We start from the raw sequence: 27,585 nt of genomic DNA, 5'->3' as shown, positions 1-27,585 counted from the left end.
AAATTGAACTCATCAATTAACTCCTTGATCGGTGCTGTTCAGTCAAAAATATATGATGGAGAGTTGAAGGAACTCAGCACTAAAAACTTTAAGGATAGTTATTCCAAATTACTGATATGACTATCGAAATCATGAGCATCAATATATAGTTTTAGATCCAAATGGTAGTATCAGGCTCTTTCTCTATTGTTTTGAGGATGAGCCAGTCAATGAGTTGTATGTGTGCGCTATATTGGCGGCAGGATTTGTCACTGATGCAAGTCACTTTTATAGTTTTTTTTTTGGCAACTTAGCTGCTCTTTAAAACATGTTCATAAATAGCGAAAGTTGCACTAATTTTTAATTTGTGATCATGTTTTGAATAGCTGCCATAAAAGTGGCTATTTATGCAAATGGCCCCTTTCAAGCTGCCAGAAAACCCAGGTCGAATTGGGCCTCTCGCTAACCAAGCCCAAAAACTTCCAGTCCATAACCAAGCCCAAGAACTAGCAATCCGGATACATGCCCGTCAGAATTTTCATCAAACCGGATCCAAATTTCTACACCTACGCCACTGATAAAGTGATAAAAATTCTGGATCATAAGTGAAAACGAGTGGCTCTCTTCTTGACCCACTTTTCATTAATTAATACATCCGAAAAAAAACCATGGCCCCAAAAACTGTGCAGAATGAAGGCAGCAATGTTGAACTCTGTCACACTTTCTAGCTCAACAATTTGCCACCACTACACAAAACCCATTTCAAGAATCAACCTCAATTTCAGAATTAGAGCATCATTATCCACCTCAGCTAATATGGCTACTGGCACCACAACAAAAGTAGCTCCTGCAATCATAGTCGGAGGTGGACGCGTGGGCAGAGCTTTACAAGATTTGGGTAATGGAGATGATGTTTTGGTTAAAAGGGGTGAACCTGTTCCCGTTGATTTTGCTGGTCCAATATTGGTTTGCACTAGGAATGATGATCTTGAAGCAGTACTTGAAGCTACTCCTAAATCTCGTTGGAGCGGTATGCTGGACTTCCCCTTACTATACTGTTACTCTGTATTATTGTTTGATTGAGCATGGAGTTCAAGGATTTTTGAAACATGTTATAAAAACAAGTAATAAAAATTTGTGTGACTATAAATAATACTGTCAAGTGTAAAATAAAAAATTAAAAATTGAAAGAATAACAGAAGAGTATAATTTATTTTCCCCATTACAGCTTGTTTGGATGGCTGTTATGTATCGTATTGTTACTTTAAATATAATATTTGTTTTGATTATTATATAAATTTTATTGTATCGTATCGTTCTGTCGTTACGTAACGACTAAAAAGTGCTACTTTATGGAACGGTGGGTTTGGTATGGTGGCATTGTTACCTTGATTTTTTCTTTCATCTTGCCGTTCCTTATTATTAGATAATCATATTTTATTCTTTATCCCACTTTTATATTATAATTCTACTCCTTATCCTATTTTTTTTAGTAATGTTGCAAGTTTATTCTTCATATTGGTGCTTGATATATGAGATGACGGCAAATGATACAATCTATCCAAACATTGTATTCATCAAACAATACAGTACAATGCAGTACAATACAATACAATACATTATGAAAGGACATGTAACAACGTTCCAAACAAGTTGTTTGTACATTTCAGTTGTTTTGTTTACTACGTACAACACGATAATTTCGTTCTAAGGTGTTATGCTATAGTTGTTAATATCTGTGACTTTTGATTGAAGCTAAGCTTAGGCGCTCAGAAATTTCTGTTGTTAATAGTAGTGTTGTTGATGTGATAAATTTGTTTTTTTTTCCCTCGTGCATTGATGGTGTATTGTCCAATATTTCTAGGAGTCTTTTAGTAGATTTGAAAGAAATATTAATATGCCAATAGAAAATGTAGAGAACTTTAGTATTGCTTATTATTATTATTGTTAAGTAGTTTATTTTTATGTAAATGGAGTGATATGAATTGTGAGTTCATATACCTGATGCTAACTTCCTTGGGATTGAGGCGTATTTATTGTGTTGCATTGTTAATGTACTATTTCCTTTTTTCTGATTTTCTTTTTGGGTGTAGTTTGGGCTAACTTATGTTTTAATGGATGATGTGACCCTGTAATAAATCTTGATGTGGCAGATTTGGTATTTTTCCAGAATGGAATGCTGGAGCCTTGGTTCCAAAGTAAAGGTCTCGGTGATGCAGACCAAGTTTTGGCATATTTTGCAGTATCAAAACTTGGTGAACCTCCTACTGATGGGAAAACTGATACCAATCCAGAAGGATTGACTGCAGCTTATGGAAAATGGGCATCTGCAGTGGCTGCAAGATTACAGGCTGGTGGACTCTCTTGCAAGGTAAAGAATGAACTTCACATGGTATTATTTGCTCATTATAACATTATAATCATGCAGTGAAAATTCCTGTTTGATGCTATTGAATTGAAAGTTGGCTAGAAGACTTTTTTCAGAATAGGGATTTAAGTTTAGAGTGCTGTATTTTGAACACTTCAACATACATGTTTAACATTAGCATCAATTTGTTTTCCTCCATGATGAACTAGACTCACTTTCCTCCATTGGAGGCTTCTTATTCAACGGGGTAAGGTTGCGCACTATAAACCCTTGCGGTCCGGCCCTTCCCTGGACACCGCGCATAGCGGGAGCTTAGTGCACCGGGCTGCCCTTTTACTACTGATAGTATACCTCTTTTCCTTGTATTTCATAAAGAAAAAGGGTAAAACCGTCTTGTCCAAAAGGAGACACTGGTTTTGCAATTCAAATTGAAAGGTGATGTTAAATCACGCAATTGATTGAAGACCTCTTTCATTTTATTTCATCGTGTACCTTACCAAGTGAAGTCTTTAGAGATTGCATCTCCTTTTCTAATTTTCACCTACAAGTTTACAAGGTCCAGGAAGTCCATTATTCATCTTCAAGCACTGTGCCTTGTAGTAGCCTGCACTACTCCGCTACTCGGATCTGTAATGCATTTTGTGTTTGTGAAAAACCAGGTACTTGAGAAGGAGCCTTTTCAGAAGCAAATGTTGGAGAAGCTTATATGGATATGTGCTTTCATGCTTGTTGGAGCTCGTCATCCTGGAGCAACAGTAGGTGCTGTTGAAAAAGAGTATCGCTCTGAGGTGAGTGACTCATCTATCAAAACCCTTTGAAGGATATCCACTTTTAATTTGCTTTTGAAAGGTTAGGTTGCATTATTTATTTATCTTGTTTCAGGTCTTAGAATCAACTACCCTTACACCATAACTCCTTTAAGACTACTGGTAGTTTCAAAATTATAATAAAAAATAAAAAATCAAAAGAAGCTACCTTGTTTTAAGCTAAGTTGTGAGGGCTCTTCGATTTTGGTGCTACAGAATATCTCTCAAAATTTACAATAATTTTATAGCTCTATTTTTTATTAGCCGAATCCCCCGCACCCGTATCCGGATCCATATCCATATCCGGATCCACACCTTCGAATCTTAAAATTTAGATTTTGCTGAATCCGATACTCGGATCCGTCCCTGTATCAGATACCCGCACCCGAGTCTGAGCAACTTGGGTTTTAAGTGAAAGAGACAGAGAACACAAACTGATTTGTATTGGTGTTGTTGCTATAGCCTAAGTAGAGACACCTTGTATGAGGTAATAGGAAACCTCAAATAACTACTGATACTTTAATTCACTTTTTAGCTTATTTTCCCGTACATAGGATTAAGAATATGGAACGTTTGCAGCTCAGATCTCACACAGAAGATTTTACTAGTGGAAATAGAATTAACCAAAACACTGCGTATTGACGATATTCATGGTATTAGTGGCTTACATATATGTAGTGTATCAAGAGAAACTGGTTTTGGTTCTCATCAACTCTGTTTCTATTGTATAATTACCATAATTGTTGCTCGAGGCCGCATTAATGGAGCATAGCATTTTTATTCGGTTCTACAGTAATTCTTTGATCTTCTAATCCATGTTGTGTCAGTGTTTAGACCAACTATAAATTGTATGCAATGGGGGCTAAATGCACTCTGGAAAGTTCTTGTTCCAGTTTTACCAAATTGAGTCACCCTTGTCCACATGAAAAGGCAAAGTACCACCTAACCTAGGCTGGGTTTCAGGCTCTCCGGATCACCCATTTATTTGCTTTTCCTCTTTTTGTCCCCCTCATTTTTCCAAACTAATGTGGTTTTCCATGGCCATTTTGGTCATAGTCAAGCACATGCTATTAATTAGAGGAGCTGAAAGTTGGATGCTTCGCTTTCTTTCTAATTGTTTGCACCAAATACAGATGATAATGTAGATGCCAGGATGTTATAAACTTAGTTCACTGTTTTCAGGTGTCTCAACTGATCGCTGAGCTTGCAGCTGCAGCTGCTGCAGAGAAAGGTCTAGTTTTTGAGGAAGCGATGGAGGATAGGCTGTGCGCTTACTCCCGAGCGGTTGCACACTTTCCAACAGCTGTCAAGGAGGTAAGAAATTTAGATTTCTTAATTGACATGATAATTTGAATTGTGTGTTTTAACCATCCTATTTGTCTGATGTTTGTAGTTCAAATGGAGAAACGGATGGTTCTATTCACTCTCTGAGAAGGCAATCGCAGAAGGGAAACCTGATCCGTGCCCATTACACACTGCATGGCTTAAAGAACTAAAAATAGTCTGAGGTATAAAGTGTACTTGGTATATCATAGTTGTTAGAGGCCCTCTGTTTTCTTTTGGAGGATGTAGATGAGAGCTGCTGTATCATTTTATTGTAATTTGGAAGTCGTACTCTTATTTCATCTTGGATTCATCTTATTTTTCTGCCTTTATTATTGGTGGAAAAGCTTCTTGTTATGTGACTTGAGTCACGTAGGATAACCAGCGCTTATGTAAATTGTTTGACGTGCTAGATGAATCTAGGGGTCGTCTGTGATGAGATATTAAAAATATATTCTGTGTAAAACTATCCATTATTTGTTTCATGTCTCCCATATATAAAAGCTGCATAAAGTTTTTATATATGCAGTTCATGTATTAGCTGTACTTGGTTAAAACATTGTTAATACAGTTATACAAATTACTGTTAGGAAAATGGCGTTCTGATCGTAACATGTATGATGATTATCATGTACTATAATATTATTGAATGTTCAATCATGCGGCCAAAAAAGAGAGGAGGATCCTCACATAATTGTCTGTTACTATAGTAGAACTATGACATCCTTCATTGACCCAAATGTTCATCCAAACGAAGCTATTTAGATAACAAAGCAGTGATATACTGATTAAAGATTGAAAATGTTTTTTTGGAACAAATGATGCCGTATAAAACCAAATACTTGTTTTAATATACACAATCTAACTTTTTATGCGATGAGCTAATCGAATGATTACGAGATAAACAATGAGACAAAGGAGAGCACTTAGACAATTCACTTTGAGTACAGGGAAGTCTGCTGGTAGGAATTCCTCAGGGCGTATTACGGTTTTTCACCGAGGGGGTGGATCGAAGCGATTGCAGCGAAGAATAAGTAGGGACAAGCTATCTATCACCCATATCCTAATGGAAGCATATGAACCAAATTCGAGATGAGGAATAATCTTTATTTGAAAGTAAATAACGATAGTCTGGACATGATAGTGTGTCAACGGTGCTGTATAACCTGGGGGATGAATAAGATATTGCATCCGTTAATGTATGAATGTGTTCTCTCATATTTTTATGGAACTGAAGTAAATATACAAAGACCACCTACACCATTTTTTCCACAATTCGATACCTTTTTCCGACATATCGAACCAGAAGATTAAACAAAATAAAATATAAAAAATATGAATGAGATGTGGAGCATGTCCCTTGATGTCCCCACTCTCCAGGCCTGTGCGATTTCTCCAAGAATTGACATCCAGCTTCATCTTTTGCAATAAACCATGACGAATTTTGTGCCCTTGTATTAATGGCAGATGTCCAACCAGCCTGGGTATTACTGTGGGCACTGGAGCTTCTGTTCCTGGTCGCAGCCTCGCAACCAAACTAGTACCCTCTCCGGGGAGATTGAGGCAATGTTTGCCTATTAAAAGCTCCCCGAGTGGGTACTCCATCCATGTACTCCTTTCATTCTTGCAAATCTATGTAACAACTGCAAACACTTTAGAACATGCTCTAACCTCCCAGCATTAGACTGTGGATTCGATGGATCAAGAAGATCAAATGTTGCCGGCAACGAGCCATCTGTTGTACCAACATTTTCATTTAAGGAATAAAGCACCTTTCGTCTCAACCATCATAATCCAAGTCCTTCGTATCCTGTGTTGTTGCTCGCCTAAGTAGTTTTCCTCCATCATCATATAAATCAAGATTCTCACATGGGGCAGGGAAGATTCTTCCAATAACACGTCCTTGAACAAAAGAACATTGGAAGATATGCTTCTTCTTGTATGTTATTCCAACGGACATGTCCTGAAAAGTAATATTCTGAACAGGAATCTCAGGGCTTCCATAAATACGTGCTGGTATTCGAACTCCTTGTCCACGAATACCAGTAAAGCTTATATCCTCAATAACTGGAAGGGCTTTTGGATCATAACCTTCATCAGGATGCTCATTGTAATCAGTCTTAATTACAATGCCCACACGAACGTTCTCTAGTGTCAGGTTGCGGTAGCTTACATGTCGAATATGACCACCCCTACCCGGGCTAGTTTTAATTCTTATACCTCTTTTTGAGTTCCATACAAGGAGATTCTCCACTACTATATTTGACACTCCACCAGACATTTCACTTCCAATTGATACTCCTGCACTGTTAATAATGAACAAGTCAGTTGACATTAAAACCAAAAGGACGCAGCACTCAAGGTCTGACTTAGTCTCTAGCGATGAAGTGAGAAAATAAATATGTAACCGCAAGTTAGTGATGAAAAAATTTAATGCAGCAGGGATTATGCATAACTTTTACGCTGACAGATCCAGAGAGGTAATAACAACAACAGGAAATGATTTTTTTTGCAGCAAGGAGTAAACTTGAAGTAAATTATACTCCCTCCGTTTCAATTTATGTGAACCCATTTGACTGGGCACGAAGTTTAAGAAAAGAGAGAAGACTTTTGATCTTGTGGTGTAAAATGAAGCACATATTTTGTGTGGCTATAAATCATTGTGTAAAGGTAAATTGTTTCCAAATAAGGAAAGGGGTCATTCTTTTTGGCACGGACTAAAAAGGAAATAGGGTCATTCTTTTTGGCACGGACTAAAAAGGAAATAGGTTCACATAAATTGAAACGGAGGGAGTAATATAATAGGGAAACAAATATTACCTAATCATTGAGCGGACTATGAGGTTACGGATAGTGATGTTGGAAGAAGGCCGGGAATATGCAATTCCATACTGATCCCAGCCACTCTTGATTGCAACTCCATCATCCCCCACACTTATATAACAATCCTCTATCACCATATTCTCGCACGAATCTGCATAGGCCAAACAACAATATAAGATCCATCTGCTCAATATTTTTGTCTTAAAGGATATGACACAGAAAAGCATACTTATGCAATAGCATTGAACATGTAAAAATGACCTAGTCTTCCAAGTTTACAACCTCACAAGTCCCTCCTTCCCAAAATGAATGAACCATTTCAGACTTAAGATTATATAGAGAGAGTGAGATAAAACGCGGCTAGCTCTTTCTAAAATAGAAAGCAGATTTTCAGAAAACACATGCCTACCAAACAGTAAAAATTAGCATGTCTAATAATGTAGCTTTTTAAGAAATAGTGTTCAATGAAACATTTGTTTGAAAAGTCAAAGAGCGAAGAGCAAAACAAGATATTTCTGCTGGTACGAAGGTATTTAATACACTTGCCCTGAATGCATTAGTTTCTAAGGAAAGGAAGTCTTGGATGAGATGGAGCAAATTTATTCTTTTTGACAATTATCTCTTCATATTACACAAGTTTTTTGGTTGAGAAAGCAATTCCTACAGAGCACATGTCTGTGGCAGGTCAATACAAGCATTTAAAAGATCAAAGGTGATGAAGTGGCACAAAGCCGATATCCAAATTACAGATACAAAACCAAGGGATCAAGAAAGGCATGAAGAACGATTTCTTAATACAAGGGAATAAGGAGGACTCACCAGGGTCTATTCCATCAGTGTTTGGGGCATCAGACAATGGAGCCAAAATAGTTACATTTCTGATAATAACATTTTGGCAGTCGTAAGGGTGGATAGTCCAGAATGGAGAATCACGGAATGTAACATCAGAAATGTGAATGTCTTTCGACCACAGAAGTTGAAGAAGTGGGCCCCTTGTGTGATTCAAAAGCTTTCTGCGGTATTTCTCCCACCACGATCGGCCTTGCCCGTCAATGGTACCATTATGGCCTGTCGCTCAATTGTTTAAACAATCAGAAATATTTTCGCACTATGCTCAATCAGTATCACATTCAAATATGCACTTTGTTTGGCGAGCTTGTCGCTATAGGAGAGAACATGGAGCAGAGGCAACATGCAGTTATCCGAAAACAAGATACATAGCTTATCAAATCAATATTAGAGGCCAAAAGCAGAGATAGGGGACAAAGAACAATCCGCAGAACAGCACGCATGACAGTGACCATACATATTTTATTATTATAGTTTTACTATTTTGAGCTTTTTAACCCTATCTGTAACACAAGATATATTGGGAAACACTAGACAAACTTAATAACTTAGCATGTGCACAAATCTTGAAGAGGAATGGGTCCTTCTCACCAGGCCTTAACTACCACACAGATAACTTGGGAAACACTTCAAATGTATAGTTCTTTATATTAATTTGTAAATAGTGAGAATTAGCACTGATGCAAAATTGAAAAACTTCTTTACCGCTTTTTAGTAAGGTATTACAACTTTACCTGTTATGACGACATCCTTAAGATTTTGCCCATGGATTAAACTTCCATAGCGTGGCCCACGACGTTCTCTTCCATAACCATATGATGGCAAAGGAGGCAATAGTGGCCAATAGCTCTCGTCCTGTTACATGCATTTAAATCCTTATAATTTAGCAATTGCACGAATATGACCTTTGACCGAGCATACGTGCCTATACTGTTGTACCACAATAGACCTAATAATTGTTCGGATGTGACAAAACAACATGTGCTGAAGTTACTTCTGAAAGAAGGAAATAAATGAACCAATTCATAAAAGCTTCAAACAGTAAATCAATCTCAACCATCTAATATAAGATGAACTTTGACATATTAATAGAGACAAGATCTCATGTCAAAGTTTGTCCCAAAAGTCCAATAGCAGTTGAGTCTATTGGCAAATAACCAACTGTAGCCATCTTTCACGAGTCTGAACTATCCAAGAGTTAAATAAACTTCAGTTGATTTTATAGCATTACTCTCTGCAACTAAATTTAACAGTACTGCACATAACAAGGTCAGTACCATCATCTCATTTCAGCATAGATGCGTAATTTTGGGCATTCCTGACAGGTGTAACTGCATTTGTTCTTCCCTAGATACATGACTTTCTCGTGCACATGCATATAAAACAGGAATATTTTGTTTTTTCTTTAAATGCAAAATTAGGCATTTTGTTAGCATCTGCCCCTGTTGCTTACTGCCATTCCTATACCGTCCTCTTATATATTTCTGACCATTTCCGACAGGTGTAGGTGCAAAATCCCCCCCCCCCCATGTATGCAATTTTTCATGCGTGTACATACACAAATGGCAGTAACTTGTGGTTGTTGTTAATATAGGAACAGAAAAGGGTTACGTTCCAGCCCTATTAGGCATACTCAACATAAAATTACTATTAGGACCTGTCCTAAATCTTTTAAGATATATTAGTAACATTTACTAGATTCCTTTTATTACCCTCCAAACTCCAGTATCCTTGAGTAACATAAAAATTGCAGAGAGTAAATAATAGTAGTATTTTTTTCTTTAAATTTTAAACCCGCTTTGCCCGACTTTTTTAACCGAGGGTCTATCAGAAACAGCTTCTTTGTCCTATCGGGGTAGGGGTAAGGTCTGCGTACACACTACCCTCCCCAGACCCCACTTAGTGGGACTTTATTGGGTCGTTGTTGTTGTTGTTGTTTGCCCGACTTTTCTAAAGTTTTTGAGGTCCACACGGATGCATCTGATTTTGCTATTGGTGGCGTCCTAATACAAGAGGGCCATCCAATAGCCTTTGAGAGCAGAAAATTGAACGATGCTACGCGTCGTTATACTGTCCAAGAGAAGGAGATGACGGCAGTGGTTCATTGCCTTAGAACCTGATGTCATTATTTGTTGGGAGCTCATTTTATTGTCAAAACGGATAACGTGGCGACAAGTTATTTCCAGTCCCAAAAGAAGCTGTCACCTAAGCAAGCAAGGTGGCAGGACTTCTTGGCGGAGTTCGATTATTCCTTGGAGTATAAACCGGGGAAAGCCAATGTTGTGGCCGACGCGTTGAGTCGGAAGGTAGTGCTGGCACCAATTGTTAGCACAACCAGCAGTGATATTCTTGATGCAATCAAGCAAGGGATGCAGCATGATCCGGTGGCGAAACAACTTCTTGACTTGGCCAGCCAAGGCAAGACAAAGAAGTTTTAGGTTGAAGATGGGCTTCTTTACACCACCGGTAGGCGCACCTTTGTGCCTAAGTGGGGCAATCTTAGGCGCACACTGATCAAAGAGGGGCACGACACTGTTTGGGCCGGACATCCAGGCCAAAAACGCACCCTGGCGTTATTGGAATCATCATATTACTGGCCGCATATGAGGGATGAATTCTTTACACCACCGGTAGGCGCACCTTTGTGCCTAAGTGGGGCAATCTTAGGCGCACACTGATCAAAAAGGGGCACGACACTGTTTGGGCCGGACATCCAGGCCAAAAACGCACCCTGGCGTTATTGGAATCATCATATTACTGGCCGCATATGAGGGATGATATTGAGGTTTACGTCCGAACATGTCTTGTGTGCCAACAAGACAAAGTTGAACACAAGGTACCCGGAGGCTTGCTTGAGCCTTTACCAGTGGCGGAAAGGCCATGGGACAGCGTCACAATGGATTTCATTACGTGTTTGCCAAACTCAGAGGGCTTTGGCACAATCATGGTGGTGGTCGATCGATTCTCAAAGTATGCAACCTTTACTGCCGCCACTGCGAATTGCAAAGCCAAGGAGGCAGCACGCTTGTTTCTAAGGGACGTGGTAAAGATTGGGGCATTCCAAAACACATCATAAGTGATAGTGACTCCCGTTTCACCGACGCTTTTTGGAGAGAGCTGTTCAATTTGTTGGGATCGGAGTTGCACTTCTCCACCAGTTTTCATCCGCAAACGGAGAGGGTCAATGCACTTTGTTAGTGCAAATCAAAAGGATTGGGCCAAGCTACTTGACACTGCCCAGTTTTCATACAACTTGCAGCGTAGGGAATCAACCAGAAGGAGCCCTTTTGAGCTTGCAACGGGGCAGCAACCTAACACGCCTCAGTCTTTGCCCGTGAGTGCAGAGTTAAAGAACCTAGGGGCGTTTCATATGGCTAAAGCTTGGGAGGAGCAGGTGGATGTGGCAAGGTCATATCTAGAGTGAAGTCTGACATTCCCACCATTACATTGCATGTTGAGTTGCAGGTGACCTAACATATTTGCGATCACTATTGATCCCAAAACCCAAGTATGTACACTAAAGGGGTGAACTATCAGGTCTCCGGTTGGTATTAGAACTTGAAATACAAGTAAAATGACTTGTTCTATTGGAGTTAGTAACTAAATTTCCTCTAATTACTAATTTACTATTAAAGGTTGAATTTTGAACACGCAATACTTCTGGCCGAACTAAAAGCCGAACCTTTTCAAACAGTTTAGCACTGGGAAATTAAACGATATCTAGTACGCACAGGAAACTTACATCAATTCCAAGTATAACGGCATTTTCAGCTAAGAAGAGCGTCATGTGGCTAGTGAGATTAAACGGCGCCGTGAGCCAATAACCAGGCTCAATGTTGAGCTGGCCGCCACCTCGCTTTCGAATTTCCGATATTGCCCTTTCGAATGCCTTTGTATTTAAAGTGACGCCATCGCCAACAGCTCCGAAATCGGAGAGATTTAAGACTAGAGGCCGTAGCTTAGGGATGGGCCGAGGAGGTGGGCCCCAACCTCGATACATCAGAAGGCGATCCACAGCTGTCCTTTGCCAAGCGACCATCAGAATAAATCCAACGGTCCAAAGAAGAGTAAGAAGAGTACGGTGAGACGACAAAAATGATGGAACCAAACGCTTGTATTCAAGTTTACGGTGTTGGAATCTGAAAGAATCTGTCATTATTTATTACAAATAGTTATAAATTTGGTGAAGGATCGAGAATCTGTGACGTGAGAAGAAAGAAATGGAAAATGAGATCAGTAGATCACAGCTTAGAGTAGTAGAGTGGAGAAGAAAGATCTCTTTTTGATTTACAGAAATGGAAATGACCGGGGACGGTTGCTGCCTTGGCTAAGTCGGGAAAACTGACAACTTATGGGCTCCAGTTTCCTTATTGAACGGTGATGGGCTTGTCTCATTTACACAAATAGCCACTGAATTTATTATTTATTTTTTCTAGTCAATACACATAAATTATATATTACTTTATCCGGTCCACTTTAAATAATTTTTAGTTATTTTTACACATATTAAGAAACTCACCTTTTAGTATTAATTAATAATAAAATCTATCATATTAACCTTAATTTGTTAATTGGAAATACAAGAAATACTCCTAAGCAAGGTAACTTTGAAAAAAAAAAGATTTCCTTCTTGATATTTGGACTAAAATTAAATATTGTAGACCACAAAAAAAGGCCAAAAAAGTAATTAAATTGGACTGGAGGGAGTAATTATACATGGTTGCGCGCGCGCGCGCGCGCGCACACACACACACACACACATATATATATATATATATATATATATATATATATATATATATATATATGCCGACTATTTTTAGTTTAAGTGATTGAGTGAGAGGTTATTTAGATTAATTATGTCGTCCAAACTAACTAAAATTTTTGACCAAGTAATGAAGTTGAATATGACAAATTTAAATGCAACAACAACAACAACAACAACAACAACAACAACAACAACCCAGTATAATCCCACAGGTGGGGTCTGGGGAGGGTAATATGTACGCAGACCTTACCCCTACCCCGAAGGGTAGAGAGGCTGTTTCCAGGAGACCCTCGGCTCAAAAAAGCAACAGGAGCCGATATATTAGTACCATAAAAATGCATAATAAAATAACAGCAATATAAGAGATATGAAATACAGAATACGAAATACGAAATAGATGGCTGGTATAGTAAAACTAGCAGGTAAAGCCCTGCATCAATAGACGACCAATGACATTCTTAGTCTAACTCCTAACTGGCTAGTCTCACTCTATTGTGCTGTAGAAATATTCACAACTTTCCCCTAACCTACAACCTTAATGCTCGACCTCCATAATTCCCTGTCAAGGGTCATGTCCTCAGTTATCCTAAGTCTCGCCATGTCCTATCTGATCACCTCTCCCCAATACTTCTTAGGTCGCCCTCTACCTCTCCGCGTGCCCACCACAGCCAGTCGCTCACACCTCCTCACCGGTGCATCAGTGCTTCTCCTCTGAATGTGCCCGAACCATCTGAGTCTTACTTCCCGCATCTTGTCCTCCATGGGGGCCACTGTAAGCACGTGATTTTTGCCCTATATGAGAATTACTCCCAAAAAATTCAAAAAATAAAATAATTTTTCTTGGTGTGCAATTTTTGTGATATTTTGTGTAACTATTTGTATGTTTGTCTATACATGTTTATTTGTTAAATTAATAAAAAATACAAAAATAGGCATCTTTTGCATTTTTAGCATTTAATGTCCAAATGAACAATTTTATGCTTAATTATTACTTAATTGTGCGTTAATTGTTATTGGAAGTTAATTTGCGCTTTTATAACTTAATTTAGTTCTTAATAATAATTTAAGTACTTTTATAATTTAGTTTTAGAAAAATAAAAGAAGAAAAGAGAACAAAAATACAAAGAAAAATCGGATTGGGCCACTTCTTCAATTTCAAACCACAGGCCCAAATAATTGCCCAACTTTCCCCATGACCCGGTCCGTTTCAAACCGGGTCGACCCGGTCCGCTCCATTAACCCAACACCCCATCTTCATTTTTGTCCAACACAAAACAAAACCAAAAAAATAAAAAATAAAAGGTGAATTATCACTATTAATAGTTTTATTTTTTGTTTTTTTTATATATAAAAAAATCCGAAAATATTTTATTTTATTTTTTTTATTTTTATTTTTTATTTTTTTTAAAAAAACATATATAATAATTTCGGGAATGTTTTTTTTAAAAAAAAAAAAAGTAAAAGAATGTAGAAAATTTAAAAAAAAAATTTAAAAGTAAAAGAAGGTTGGAATTAAAAAATAAATATAAAGGTATCTGAAAATTTAAAAAATTTAAAGTAATTGAAAGTAGCATTTTTAAAAGAAAAAGAAAAGATAGTGGTTTGTTTTTTAAAGAAAAGTTAAATAAAGTGAGATTCTCTTTTAAAAAAAATAAAAAGTGGGATTTTAAATAAGATAAAGTAATTAAAGTTGGAATTTTAAAAATAAAAGTAAATAAAGGTGGGATTTCTTTTTCTAAAAAAATAAAAGCAATTTGTAAGTGGGATTTCTTTTAATTAAAAAAATAATAAAATAATAAAAAATAAATCTGAAAATTTCGAAAATTTTGCTATAAATAGAAGAGAAAATTTAGGAAGAAGGGTGGAAAAAAAGAGAGGAAAAACTAGATAGAGAGAAGAAAAAAAAGAGGGGGCGGAGTGAGAAGTATACACCCGATATACATTCTGGATACACTGAATATACAGGGACAGAATTCATTTTGGAGAGTTTTGAAGTTGAAAAGAATAGTTACTGTTTCATTGCCTCGCTTAAGATCTGAAATAGTCAGAACCTTCCTGCCTTTTACTTCTTCTCTATACTTGGAGTCGTTTATAGTCTCCTGGTTTACTACTATTCCTACTGTTACTGGTCTATTCCTGTGTTGCTGGACTGTCGTTGTTGTGCTACATTGTTACTACTGTTGCTGCTTCTCAGCTTCATCTTCTCTTGTTTTCCAATACCAGGTACATGTCTTTTAAATTTTAAGTTGGAAAGAGATTCAACATGACTCATCAATGAAGTTTGAATTGAAATTCTGTTTTCTATTTGTCCAAGTTCATCAATTTAAATTTCATTTTTGTTTTATGTTAGTTAATTAGTAGTGAATTCAATTTGATAGCTATGAGCTAATTGTCTTACTTTGAAAGTTCGTATAAAGATTTGTAATAATATTAGCTCATTATCTCATTAGTTTAATCATATTAAATTGTCAAAGTAGGGAATATGGCATGAATGTTGGTCATTATTTAATTTTGTTGTTAGTTAAGCAAGAAGTGATGTAGAAGTGCCAAGAAAATTACAGTAGTGATATTTATTGTTAAATAAGGTTAAGATGGTGTTGTTGGTATATTTTTATAAGATAATAGATGTGTGTATAAACGTTGGCGAAAGGTGATATGATGTAGCTTGTTACAATGTTAAAATGTTATGAATGTTTACGATATACAGTTAAGTTGCATGTAAGGTAATTTTATTGAATTAACTTGTATAATAATTCCTTTCTTATAAACTCGATACCTATATACCTTCATAAGACAAATTGATCAAATAATTAGGCTTATTAGATTAAAAGCGATTATATGAGAATGAAACGAGATGTATAAGTACCAATTGCAACACTTGATATCAATGGTAATTAGAAATAGAATTTGCATTAAGTAAATCATGAAAAAAAAATTTGGAAAATATTTCCTTCCTTTATGAATCATTCATTTTCAGTTTTATATGCAATTTATTCTTTGATATATATATATATATATGTCATATTTGTTTTTTTTAAAATAATATTAATCATATTTGTATTCTGTCCTTTGAAATTGAATAGTTGAAATGAATATAACTTATATTCGGAAAATATAATCAACGGTCAACATTTAATAAATTGTAAATTCTTTTCAAAGAATTTAAGGGCACCTTAAATGGGAATTTATCATGATTTTCACATAAAAATGTATAGATATAATAAACAATTTGTGGAAAATCCCTAATATCATTACGAATATTTTGCACAATTAGGGATACGTTCGCGTACCCTGATTATATTTTTAAAAGCAAAAATTCGGATTATGCGTACGCGCAATTTCGAACGAATATTTAATAAAAGGATTTTTCCAAAAGGCGTTAAATCAATTTCATAAAAACCCGAGATGTACGGTTCATTATTCAAGAAAAACAAATATTCTTGATCCAACACAATTTCGAAAAATGATTGCTTAATAAATATATTATAAAAAGTTATTGTGTACACGTACGCGTGACACAAGTCCGCAATTTTTTTAACACGAATATACGTACGCGTAATTCGATTCAAAGAAGGGTCATCAATAAGCGGTAGTAAAAACATGTAACATCAATGTATTTAATAAAATCAAGGTAATTAAGCCAATAATAAAAACAGTTAAGCGACCGTGCTAGAACCACGGAATCCGGAAATGCCTAACACCTTCTTCCGGATTAACAGAATTCCTTACTCAGGATTTCTGGTTCGCAGAATAATAAACAGAGTCATATTCTCCTCGATTCAGGGATTATAATTGGTGACTTGGGACGCCTTAAAATTCCCAGGTGGCGACTCTAAAACAAATAAACAAATCCCGTTTCGACTGTCCTTCAATTGGAGAAAACTCCCCACGCGCCCTGCGGGCGCGGCGAAAAGGAGGTGCGACAGCTCTGGCGACTCTGCTGGGGATAAAACCCAGAATCTCTGGTTCAGGGTTTAAAGAATTCAAGCTTAAAATATCTGTTTTTATTGGCTTTACTTACTATATAATTTTCAACTGTTTATATGCTAATATGCTAAATGTTTTTTTTTACCGCTTTAATATTATTTGAATTGTGAATATATACAACTGCTACGAAACCCCCTTCTTTCTGAGTCTTCTGAATTTATGGTGTACACGTGCGCGTGACCCACCTTTCTGTTAAAGTCATACCAAATAAGACGGAGTTGGGACAAGTAACTAGGCCGGGCAGACTTTCGTGCTCCCGGTACGTTACCCCCACTTCGGCTCAAACTGTCCGTTTGGGTAAGCCAGGTTTAGAACAATCAACCTAAGGTTTTACACTTAGAATAACTCAGCCATGTACCGGATCCCTAGTAGGAACGAATATTTGCATCATATGCATTTGCCCTTGGAGACTCAACACAGGGGTTGGGTCTGTCTAGGACAGGTGAACCCAAAATTAAAAGACCATCATGATGCATCCTACTTGCTACTTGTGCATTCATTTGCCTCGAACATGCTTGTTGACCAGCTTAAAATAAAATCATGGTAAGAAGCAAGGAATAAAATGGGTTGTTTTAAAATTTTCGAAAAAAAAATAGTTTTAAATTTTGAAATAAAAATATTTAATAAAAAAAAATTCGAAAATAATTTTTAGTATAAATTTTCCAAAATAAATTTTGACTTTATTAAAATTAAATTTCAGATACAAAATGAGCACCACACAAAGCCCCTCATCCACAAGTACGGAGGAATTTCTATGTCAGCTTCAAATGTGGTGGTATGATTTGGGCGAAGACGGTCAAAAATGGGTCGTCAAGCATTTGGGAAATCTCACGGACATTATGAAAGTTGAGCCTCGGGATGATCTGATTACGGCATTAGTAACTTTCTGGGACCCTGTTCACAATGTTTTTCGTTTCTCTGACTTCGAGCTTACTCCTACATTAGAGGAGGTAGCTGGCTATGTTGGTTTTGACGGAAGTTTAAGAAATCAAAGCTTGATATTCACAAAGGCTCCTTCAATACATCGATTCTTCGGTCTTCTGAACATCAGCAGTCAAATCAGGAAAAGCAATGTCATCAATGGATGTTGTTCCTTCAACTTTTTGTATTCCAGATTTGGAAAGTCAGATGGGTTCGAAATTCATGAGAAAGGCCTTACTAATAAGCAAAACAAAGACACTTGGCAGATGCACCGACGATTTGCTTTCATGGTGGCTTTTCTAGGAGTCATGGTCTTCCCAAATAAAGAGCGAACAATTGATATTCGCACCGCAAAAATTGTGCAAATCCTCACCACTAAAGAAAATCACACCCTTGTCCCCATCATTCTGTCAGATATTTATCGGGCTTTGACTTTATGCAAATCAGGAGCGAAGGTTTTCGAAGGATGCAAAATTTTGTTGCAAATGTGGGTGATTGAACATCTCCAACAACAACCCAAGATCATACAGTATGGGTCGAACAAAGCTAATTGCATCGAGAGCTATGAGGAAAGAACAAAAAATTACCAAGCTCCAGAAGGGATAGAAGCATGGGTATCTCATCTAAAGGCTTTAACGGCAAATCAAATTGAATGGACTCTGGGATGGCTCCCGATGAGAGAAGTAATACATATGTCAACCTCAAATAATTATCTACTACTATTGGGATTGAGAAGCATTCAGCCATATGCACCACTAAGAGTCCTAAGGCAACTAGGGAGATATCAAATAGTTCCTGATGAGGAAGATTTGAGTATGCAAGTAATCGAATTACACCCAGAAGCCACTATTCCCGAAGCTCTACTTCAGCAGATGTGGAATGGGTGCCGATACTTGAAAAGTGATACTCAAGTCCTAGACGCTACCAAGGGTGAGATAAATCCTGGATATGCAAGGTGGTTCGAAAAACGGTCTCGCATGGATGATGTACCGGAACCTGAGCTAAAAAGGCCAACAAAAAGACCCCATGTTCAAAATTTCAATGATAAAATCCAAGAGCGGTTAATCTGGGGAGAAAAAGAAAAAGGGTACAAAGCCACTATCCATGCCCTAAAAGAAAATCTAAGAAGCCTCAGTTTGGAGAAAGATTTGCAAGAACAAGAAGCCAAAGGCGAGAAAAAGAGTCTAGCTTGTGAGAATGAAAATCTTCATGCTCGATTCCAAAAAATGAAAAGAGTCTCTGAAACGCCAAAGAGAAGCTGGAAAGATCAAAAAACCATCGCCAATCTCTTCGAAAAAATGCAAGATTATGATTCCATTCTTGCAGAAAACGAAAGGGCATTGAGCAAAGCAAAAGAAAGGATCCAACAATTAAATGAAGAAGCCAGATCTAACAAGGAACGCCAGGATAGGCAATCCGAAAAAGACAAGGCTCAATTCAAGAAGGAAAAAGATTATTGGATGCAATCAGAAGACCAGCTTCGTGCACAACTAGAAGAGGCAAGAAGATGCAACAGAGAATACCAACAAGCAGACCTCGACAGGGAAAGATCACAAGCAATATTAGAGCATGCCAGACTCCGAGCTCTATTAGAATCAGCTTTAGATCGTGAAAACCGTGTCAGAGACATAGCCACCACTCGTCAGCAGCAATTGCAAGACCAAGACCAACGTCTCCAAGGTTTCAGGGCACAAGTCCACGACTTGGCAGTCTTCACATCTCAAAGTTATGTAAACTGCCAAGGAATGGATTATGAAAGGTTTACAGAGCATGCGCCCACTTTTGCTCGTCATCTAGCAATAGAGTTGGAAAGGATGTATCGTACGCTGGGAGGCCATCCAGGTCAAGCCCCACATTGAGCAGATAATCCAATATTAGAGAACAAAAGTGGAAAGTGGGGCATTTTGTGAGATGTTATGAATTGTATCTTTTATTCTGATTTAAGTGTGTGTGTTTCAAGCTATTTTCTTAAAGTTTTCGAATGTAATTCCATCTTTGTGTAATAAATAAACATGATTGACTTTGGTCCGAACTACGCAAGGTCTGATTCATGTTTGACATAATACATAGGCAATCTCTAAGAGTCGACCACCACGATAAAGATATCTGTAATAGATAAAAGTGAATAACAATAAAAAATTTCAAAAGCTGGGACGATACAAGCAACCGAGCGAATGCATAATAGAAAGGGATTATTTGTCTAGGAGCATTGCATCTCAATGTGTGATTATATATGTGTTAAACTCTCGAAACTAACAAGTTTGTTCATTTTCAGAATTCAACCAGTTAGTTTCTCTAAAGAGTATACTGGCATATTATCACTATCACACAAGATCAAAAGGACCAATACCCGAAAGTATGTCTATCCCAGATGTTGACACAAGTATGGAGATAGAAGAGATGGATGTCGGGAAAATGAAAGAAGAAATGCTTAAGCTCAAGCAGCAAATGGCAGAAATGTATCAAGCTTGGTCTACAGGACAGTTGCCCCCATCTTACCCAAATAACCCTGCTCCATCAATAATCCAAACTCAGGATAATATCACCACTGAATTATCCCCAAGTTTCCCCATTTATCAGCACTACCGAGGCACCACCTCTCAGACACCACAGTCTCCACCTCCAAAACCAGTTCCGTACCTTCCTCCACCTATGACTCCTGTTTTTGTAGCACCTCCCCCTGCTACATTTCACAAATCTCCTAGTGAGCCTACATTTCAGGCCCAAGACAACCAATATTACCCCCCGGAGCCCACCTTCAAAGCCTCCGAAATCAATTCACCTGCTCCTCAGTTTGATCTCCCAACCGAAATTAACAAGCCAGCCAAAAATGCTGAACAAGAAGAGATGTTCAGGAAGGTCAAAAGTCTAGAACAGTCGTTCCGAGACATGCGAGGATTAGGTGGGCAAGTCAGTGTAGCCTACAAAGATTTATGCTTATTCCCTAATGTACAATTGCCATTTGGCTTCAAGATGCCCAAATTTGACCTATACAGCGGGCACGGCGACCCAGTAGCCCACCTAAGGGGTTTCTGTAGCAAGATGCGAGGAGCTGGGGGAAAGGATGAATTATTGATGGCTTACTTCAGTCAAAGTCTAAGCGGATCAGCTTTGGAGTGGTATACACGCCAAGACCATGGAAGATGGTATACCTGGGATGACCTGGCACAAGCATTTGCATACCATTTCCAATACAATCTGGAAATCATCCCAGATCGATTATCTTTGACCAAATTTGAGAAGAAACACAATGAAAGTTTCAGAGAGTATGGTTTTCGGTGGAGAGAACAGGCAGCAAGAGTGGATCCTCCTATGAAGGAGAGCGAAATGGTAGACTACTTCCTCCAAGCCTTGGAACCAACTTACTACGCCCACTTGGTTTCAGCGGTTGGAAAATCATTCAACGAGGTAGTGAAAATGGGAGGTATGGTAGAAGAAGGCCTCAAGACAAACAAAATCATGAGCTATTCAGCAATTAAGGCAACTACTCAAGCTATTCAAGGCGGGGTAGGAGGAATCGGAAGAAAGAAGAGGGAGGAAGCAACCGTAGTTGATTCAGGAATTTGGCCAGGACCCAGGGGTTCACCGCTTTACTATAATCAGCAACGACCTCGCCAATCAGCTTACCACCATGATTCATCCCAACATTACTATCACCCTTCAGAGCCTCATTTCGCCATTAACCACGCTCAAGCATACAATCAGCCACCTGTTCACACCAATTGGCGTGCTCCTGTCACACCAAATACCTACCCCCGAGCTTATCCCGGACCAGGTTTCAGGCCTAGACCAGCATTCAGGGGAGAAAGGGAACAGAAAAAGAAAACTTACACTCCATTGGGAGAGTCTTACACTAGTCTGTTCCACAGGCTGAGACAGTTAGACATGTTAAGACCAATACAATCCAAGATACCCAATCCTCCACCAAAGAATCTGGATTACACCATTAGCTGTGAATATTGCTCCGGTACACCAGGCCATGATACGGAGAAATGTTGGCATTTGAAAAATGCAATACAAGAGCTGATTGACACTAATAAAATCGAGGTTCAAACCCCCGAAGCTCCAAATATCAATAGAAATCCAATGCCAGCCCATCAAGAGGCTAATATGATAGAAATCATACAAGCTGATGGGGAGACAAAGAAGCCGTCACAAACTGTCATGATGATCAAGTCTCATGAAACCAAGCCAGATAAGCAGTTAATGGAGGAGAAGCCGGTATCTAAGCATAACAAGAATGGTGGTGAACCGTCTATGATAGTCGATGAGGGATCATTGAACAAAGTTGCCGCAAAACAAGAGAGGACAAAGGTGATAGTACCAGGGGTTGCTAACAAACCCGTCGTAATTGTGGAAGGAGCACGTACAGATCGAGTTATTATTGCACCTGTAATTCAGCTGCCAATCATCAACAACAAAGCCATCCCATGGAACTATGAACGGGTGACCGTAATGTACAAAGGCAAAGAAATCAAGGAAGAAGTGTGTGAGGTACAAGGCTTGACTCGTTCGGGAAGATGTTTTACTCCCGAAGAGCTGAGAAAAACTAAAAACAATCCAATGCCCACGAAGAAAGCTGTGACGGAAGAAGAGGCGGAGGAGTTTTTAAGAAAAATGAAGCTCCATGATTATTCTGTTGTGGATCAATTAAAGAAGACCCCCGCTCAAATTTCATTGTTGTCATTACTGATCCATTCAGAGGAACACCGTCTGGCATTGATGAAAATCCTGAATGAAGCTCATGTTCCTGAAAAGATCTCTGTAAATCATTTGGGCAAAATAGCCAACAGAATCTTTGAGACGAACAGGATTACATTTGCTGATGATGAATTACCTGTGGAAGGTACCGAGCACAACAGAGCTCTTTACCTCACCGTGAAATGTGAAAACTCCGTAGTAACCCGGGTATTGGTCGACAATGGGTCCAGTGCAAACATATGCCCTCTCTCCACTTTAAACAAATTAAAAATTAAAGAGGAGAGGATTCAAAAGAACAGTATCTGCGTACGAGGATTTGACGGTGGAAGTAGAGATTCATTTGGCGACATAGTGTTGGAACTAACTATAGGGCCAGTTGAATTCACAATGGAATTCCAAGTTTTGGACATGACTGTTTCTTACAACTTGTTGTTGGGTCGACCATGGATCCATGCTGCTAAAGCAGTCCCGTCAACATTACATCAGGTTGTCAAGTTTGAATGGGACCATCAAGAAATAGTCGTGCATGGAGAAGAAAATTTAAATGCTCACAACAGCACCATTGTACCGGTCGAGAGAACAGAAATTGACCAAGGACCATGGGTATACCAAGTGTCCGACACGGTGTCGGTAGAAGAAAATTCCAGAGGGGAAACACCTTTCGAATCCAAAGATATCCTCTGCATCAGTCATGGTAGCTTATGAAATGCTGAAGAATGGCTTTATACCCGGCAAAGGTCTGGGCTTATCTCTGCAAGGAATTGTACAACCAGTATCTCTCCCCGAGAACTGGGGAACATTCGGTTTAGGGTTCACACCTACCGCCAATGACGTGATAAGGGCCAGGAAGTTGAAACACCAAGCATGGTTTCTTCCAAAACCAGTACCACAGCTGTCGAAGTCTTTTGTCAAGACCGGTGCTAAAAATCGCCCGATAACAACAATTCCTAAATCCCAGGTCAATCCTGAGGAAGAATTAATTGAAAGGTTCGAGAAATTGTTTAGTGATGTGAATATGTTGGAAGGCGGAGAAGGGTGTAGCAACGCAGAAGTTCAATTCGTTGGACCAGAAACAAAGCTCAATAATTGGAAAGCCACTCCTCTCCCAATTCGAAAGGAGTCTTGGTAGTTTATTTTGATTTTCTTTCAGTTTGTTTGGGTTATTTCAAGGTTGTAATCCCAAAGTTTATCTTACAGTTTGGTTGAAGTGTGCAAACCTTGTTATTTTTCATCATCCAATAAAAAGCAGTTTCCTTTTTATTATCGTTCCTGATAGTTTTCTTTTCTTTTTCTTCTTTCCTATACAGTTCCTTTTACGCTGGCTCTAGTGATATGGCATGCATGAGGAATCCTCAGCCCAGTCTTAAAAATCAATCTGGTTCCGAAATAATAATTCAAGAAATATATTGTGATTATGAATCAGAATATGATGAAGATGCGGTTTTTGAAGAGATTAGTAAAGAGTTAATTCACTTTGAGGAAAAAATCAAACCTAACTTGAGTGATACCGAGGACATCAATATAGGGGACACGAGTAATATCCGAGAAACTAAAATAAGTGTCCATCTGGAGCCAAAGATCCGAGAGGAGTTAATTAAAGCACTCATAGAATTCAAAGATGTTTTTGCCTGGTCGTATGACGACATGCCGGGCTTGAGCACTGATTTAGTGGTCCACAAATTGCCCACCGATCCAACAGTGCCTCCTGTCAAGCAGAGGCTGAGAAAATTCAAGCCTGAGATGAGTATGAGAATTAAGGAAGAAATCACCAAACAATTGGAAGCAAAGGTCATTCGAGTCACTCGATATCCTGTTTGGTTGGCTAATATCGTTCCTGTACCAAAGAAAGACGGCAAAATTAGAGTATGCGTCGACTATCGCAATCTCAACAAAGCAAGTCCAAAGGATAATTTCCCATTACCCAATATCCATATTTTGATCGACAATTGTGCCAAGCATGATATAGGGTCTTTCGTGGATTGTTATGCCGGATATCATCAAATTCTAATGGATGAAGAAGATGCAGAAAAGACGGCATTCATCACACCATGGGGAACTTATTGCTACCGGGTAATGCCATTCGGTTTAAAAAACGCCGGAGCAACCTATATGAGAGCAATGACCACAGTGTTTCATGATATGATACACAAGGAGATTGAGGTATACGTGGACGATGTGATCATAAAATCAAAGCATCAGGCCGACCACGTTGAGGATTTGAGGAAGTTCTTCTTAAGACTTCGCAGGTACAACCTCAAGCTTAACCCTGCCAAGTGCGCATTTGGAGTTCCATCCGGAAAGTTGCTGGGATTCATAGTCAGTCGACGAGGCATTGAGCTAGATCCGTCAAAGATCAAAGCCATCCAAGAACTGCCACCCCCAAGAAACAAAACTGAAGTAATGAGTTTGTTGGGAAGGTTAAATTATATCAGCAGGTTTATTGCTCAGCTCACAACAACCTGCGAGCCAATTTTCAAATTGTTAAAAAAGGATGCTGCAGTCAAATGGACCGATGAGTGTCAGGAAGCGTTCGATAAAATAAAAGGGTACTTATCAAACCCACCCGTGTTGGTCCCGCCAGAGCCAGGAAGACCTTTGATTCTTTACTTGACGGTTTTGGAAAATTCATTTGGTTGTGTATTGGGGCAGCATGACCTCACTGGCAGAAAAGAACAGGCCATCTACTACCTTAGCAAGAAGTTCACAGCTTATGAGGTTAAGTATACTCATCTGGAAAAGACATGTTGCGCCCTAACATGGGTAGCTCAAAAATTGAAACACTATTTGTCATCCTACACTACTTACCTCATTTCTCGTTTGGATCCCTTGAAATACATTTTTCAAAAGCCTATGCCAACGGGAAGACTTGCAAAGTGGCAGATATTGCTCACGGAATTCGACATCATCTATGTGACTAGAACTGCAATGAAGGCTCAAGCACTGGCCGATCATTTAGCCGAAAACCCGGTCGATGAGGAATATGAGCCGTTGAAGACTTATTTTCCTGATGAAGAAACAATGCATATCGACGAGGTGGAACAAATCGAAAAACCTGGCTGGAAACTTTTCTTTGATGGAGCCGCCAACATGAAAGGAGTCGGAATAGGAGCTGTAATCATTTCTGAAACAGGGCGTCACTATCCTGTTACGGCTCAATTGCGATTTTATTGCACCAATAATATGGCTGAATATGAAGCTTGCATTTTGGGGTTAAGGCTAGCTGCAGACATGGGTATCCGAGAAATCTTAGTCATGGGAGATTCAGATCTTTTGGTACATCAAATTCAAGGAGAATGGGAAACCCGAGACTTGAAGCTCATACCATACCGACAATGTCTACATGATCTTTGTCAGCGGTTTCAATCAGTGGAATTCCGACATATTCCAAGAATCCATAATGAGGTAGCCGATGCATTGGCTACCCTGGCATCAATGTTGCACCATCCGGACAAAGCTTATGTAGATCCGATACATATTCAAGTCCACGATCAACACGCTTATTGCAATATGGTTGAAGAAGAATTTGATGGTGAACCATGGTTCCACGACATCAAGGAGTATATCAGAATGGGAATATATCCCGCACAAGCCACAAGAGATCAAAAGAGGACCATTAGGCGATTAGCAAATGGATTCTTCTTGAGCGGAGGAGTTTTGTATAAAAGAACACCAGATCTTGGATTGTTAAGATGCATAGATGCCAGACAAGCTACAACTGTCATGTCTGAAGTACATTCAGGAGTTTGCGGACCCCACATGAGTGGATATGTGTTGGCAAAGAAAATCCTCCGAGCTGGTTACTATTGGCTTACCATGGAGAGAGATTGTATCAGTTTTGTACGCAAGTGTCATCAATGCCAAATACACGGAGATTTGATTCATTCTCCACCATCCGAGTTGCACACAATGTCGGCACCATGGCCTTTCGTTGCTTGGGGCATGGATGTGATTGGTCCAATTGAGCCGGCAGCATCCAATGGACACAGATTCATTCTGGTAGCTATTGATTATTTTACCAAATGGGTTGAGGCCAAGACATTCAAATCAGTAACCAAGAAAGCTGTGGTCGATTTTGTCCACTCAAATATCATATGTCGATTCGGAATCCCGAAGGTGATCATCACAGATAACGGTGCTAATCTCAACAGCAACTTAATGAAAGAAGTATGTCAACAGTTTAAGATTACACATCGTAACTCTACCCCATATCGGCCCAAGGCTAATGGAGCAGTAGAAGCAGCCAACAAAAACATAAAGAAGATACTTCGGAAAATGGTAGAAGGTTCAAAACAATGGCATGAAAAATTACCATTTGCATTATTGGGATACCGCACTACTGTTCGCACTTCAGTAGGAGCAACTCCTTATTTGTTGGTATACGGCACTGAAGCAGTAATTCCTGCAGAAATTGAGATTCCTTCCCTTCGGATCATCGCCGAAGCAAAGATTGATGATGATGAATGGGTCAAAACCCGTCTAGAACAGTTAAACTTGATTGACGAAAAACGATTGACCGCAGTATGCCATGGTCAATTATATCAAAGAAGAATAGAAAGAGCATACAACAAAAAGGTGCGTCCCCGGAAGTTTGAAGTAGGTCAGCATGTGCTGAAACGTATTCTTCCACATCAGGTTGAAGCAAGAGGCAAATTTGCTCCGAATTGGCAAGGACCATTCATTGTGACCAGAGTATTATCGAATGGTGCACTATGTTTAACAGATATTGAAGGCAAATGCATAGATATGGCGATCAATTCTGACGCGGTAAAGAGATATTATGCATAACTTTTTGAATGTTTGTATTTAGCACTATTTCGAAGATTGAAATGACAAAGGCAATTTATTCTGCTATCCAAACACTATACCATTTGCTTCCCCTTTGAGCCATACTTGTTTCTTTCCTACCCTCTCTTGGAATCAATAAAAAAAAAAGATCAAAATCTTCACTATTATGTAGTGAACTACGTTTGACCTGATTCCTCAAAGAAGGATACGTAGGCGCCTCACGGCTCGGTCATAGGGTGCACAACATGCACAATGTGCACGGAAAAGAAATATTA

General features: G+C 38.7%; 2 protein-coding genes across 2 annotated transcripts; one reads left to right on the top strand and one right to left on the bottom strand.

Moving 5' to 3' along the window:
• The first annotated feature begins 579 nt into the window (after nucleotides 1-579).
• Nucleotides 580-4,961, top strand: LOC104210232 (uncharacterized). The gene is made up of 5 exons (XM_009759081.2): nucleotides 580-1,009; nucleotides 2,133-2,350; nucleotides 3,007-3,135; nucleotides 4,336-4,467; nucleotides 4,547-4,961. The coding sequence occupies exons 1-5, from the start codon at nucleotides 670-672 to the stop codon at nucleotides 4,658-4,660; spliced, it is 933 nt and encodes a 310-aa protein (XP_009757383.1). The 5' UTR covers nucleotides 580-669; the 3' UTR covers nucleotides 4,661-4,961.
• A 592-nt stretch (nucleotides 4,962-5,553) lies between these two features.
• On the bottom strand, nucleotides 5,554-12,445 carry LOC104210231 (probable polygalacturonase). Its single transcript, XM_009759080.2, has 5 exons — nucleotides 11,891-12,445; nucleotides 8,883-9,003; nucleotides 8,119-8,367; nucleotides 7,297-7,450; nucleotides 5,554-6,782 (listed from the first exon to the last, which is right to left on the bottom strand). The coding sequence occupies exons 1-5, from the start codon at nucleotides 12,302-12,304 to the stop codon at nucleotides 6,257-6,259; spliced, it is 1,464 nt and encodes a 487-aa protein (XP_009757382.1). The 5' UTR covers nucleotides 12,305-12,445; the 3' UTR covers nucleotides 5,554-6,256.
• Nucleotides 12,446-27,585: the final 15,140 nt, after the last annotated feature.

The sequence above is a fragment of the Nicotiana sylvestris genome, chromosome 3 (genome assembly GCF_000393655.2).
Source record: "Nicotiana sylvestris chromosome 3, ASM39365v2, whole genome shotgun sequence".
Taxonomy (NCBI): domain Eukaryota; kingdom Viridiplantae; phylum Streptophyta; class Magnoliopsida; order Solanales; family Solanaceae; genus Nicotiana; species Nicotiana sylvestris.
This window is presented reverse-complemented; position numbering and strand designations above follow the sequence as displayed.

Bases quoted from the DNA above. Each gene is read 5' to 3' on its own strand.
- LOC104210232 (XM_009759081.2), top strand. From the start codon at position 670: ATGAAGGCAGCAATGTTGAACTCTGTCACACTTTCTAGCTCAACAATT. The intron at 2,351-3,006 runs GTAAAGAATGAA...GTGAAAAACCAG, and splicing joins CTGGTGGACTCTCTTGCAAG to GTACTTGAGAAGGAGCCTTT. The intron at 4,468-4,546 runs GTAAGAAATTTA...TGATGTTTGTAG, and splicing joins TTCCAACAGCTGTCAAGGAG to TTCAAATGGAGAAACGGATG.
- LOC104210231 (XM_009759080.2), bottom strand. From the start codon at position 12,304: ATGACAGATTCTTTCAGATTCCAACACCGTAAACTTGAATACAAGCGT. The intron at 9,004-11,890 runs GTAAGTTTCCTG...TGCATGTAACAG, and splicing joins CCGTTATACTTGGAATTGAT to GACGAGAGCTATTGGCCACT. The intron at 7,451-8,118 runs GTGAGTCCTCCT...TGGCCTATGCAG, and splicing joins CACTGATGGAATAGACCCTG to ATTCGTGCGAGAATATGGTG.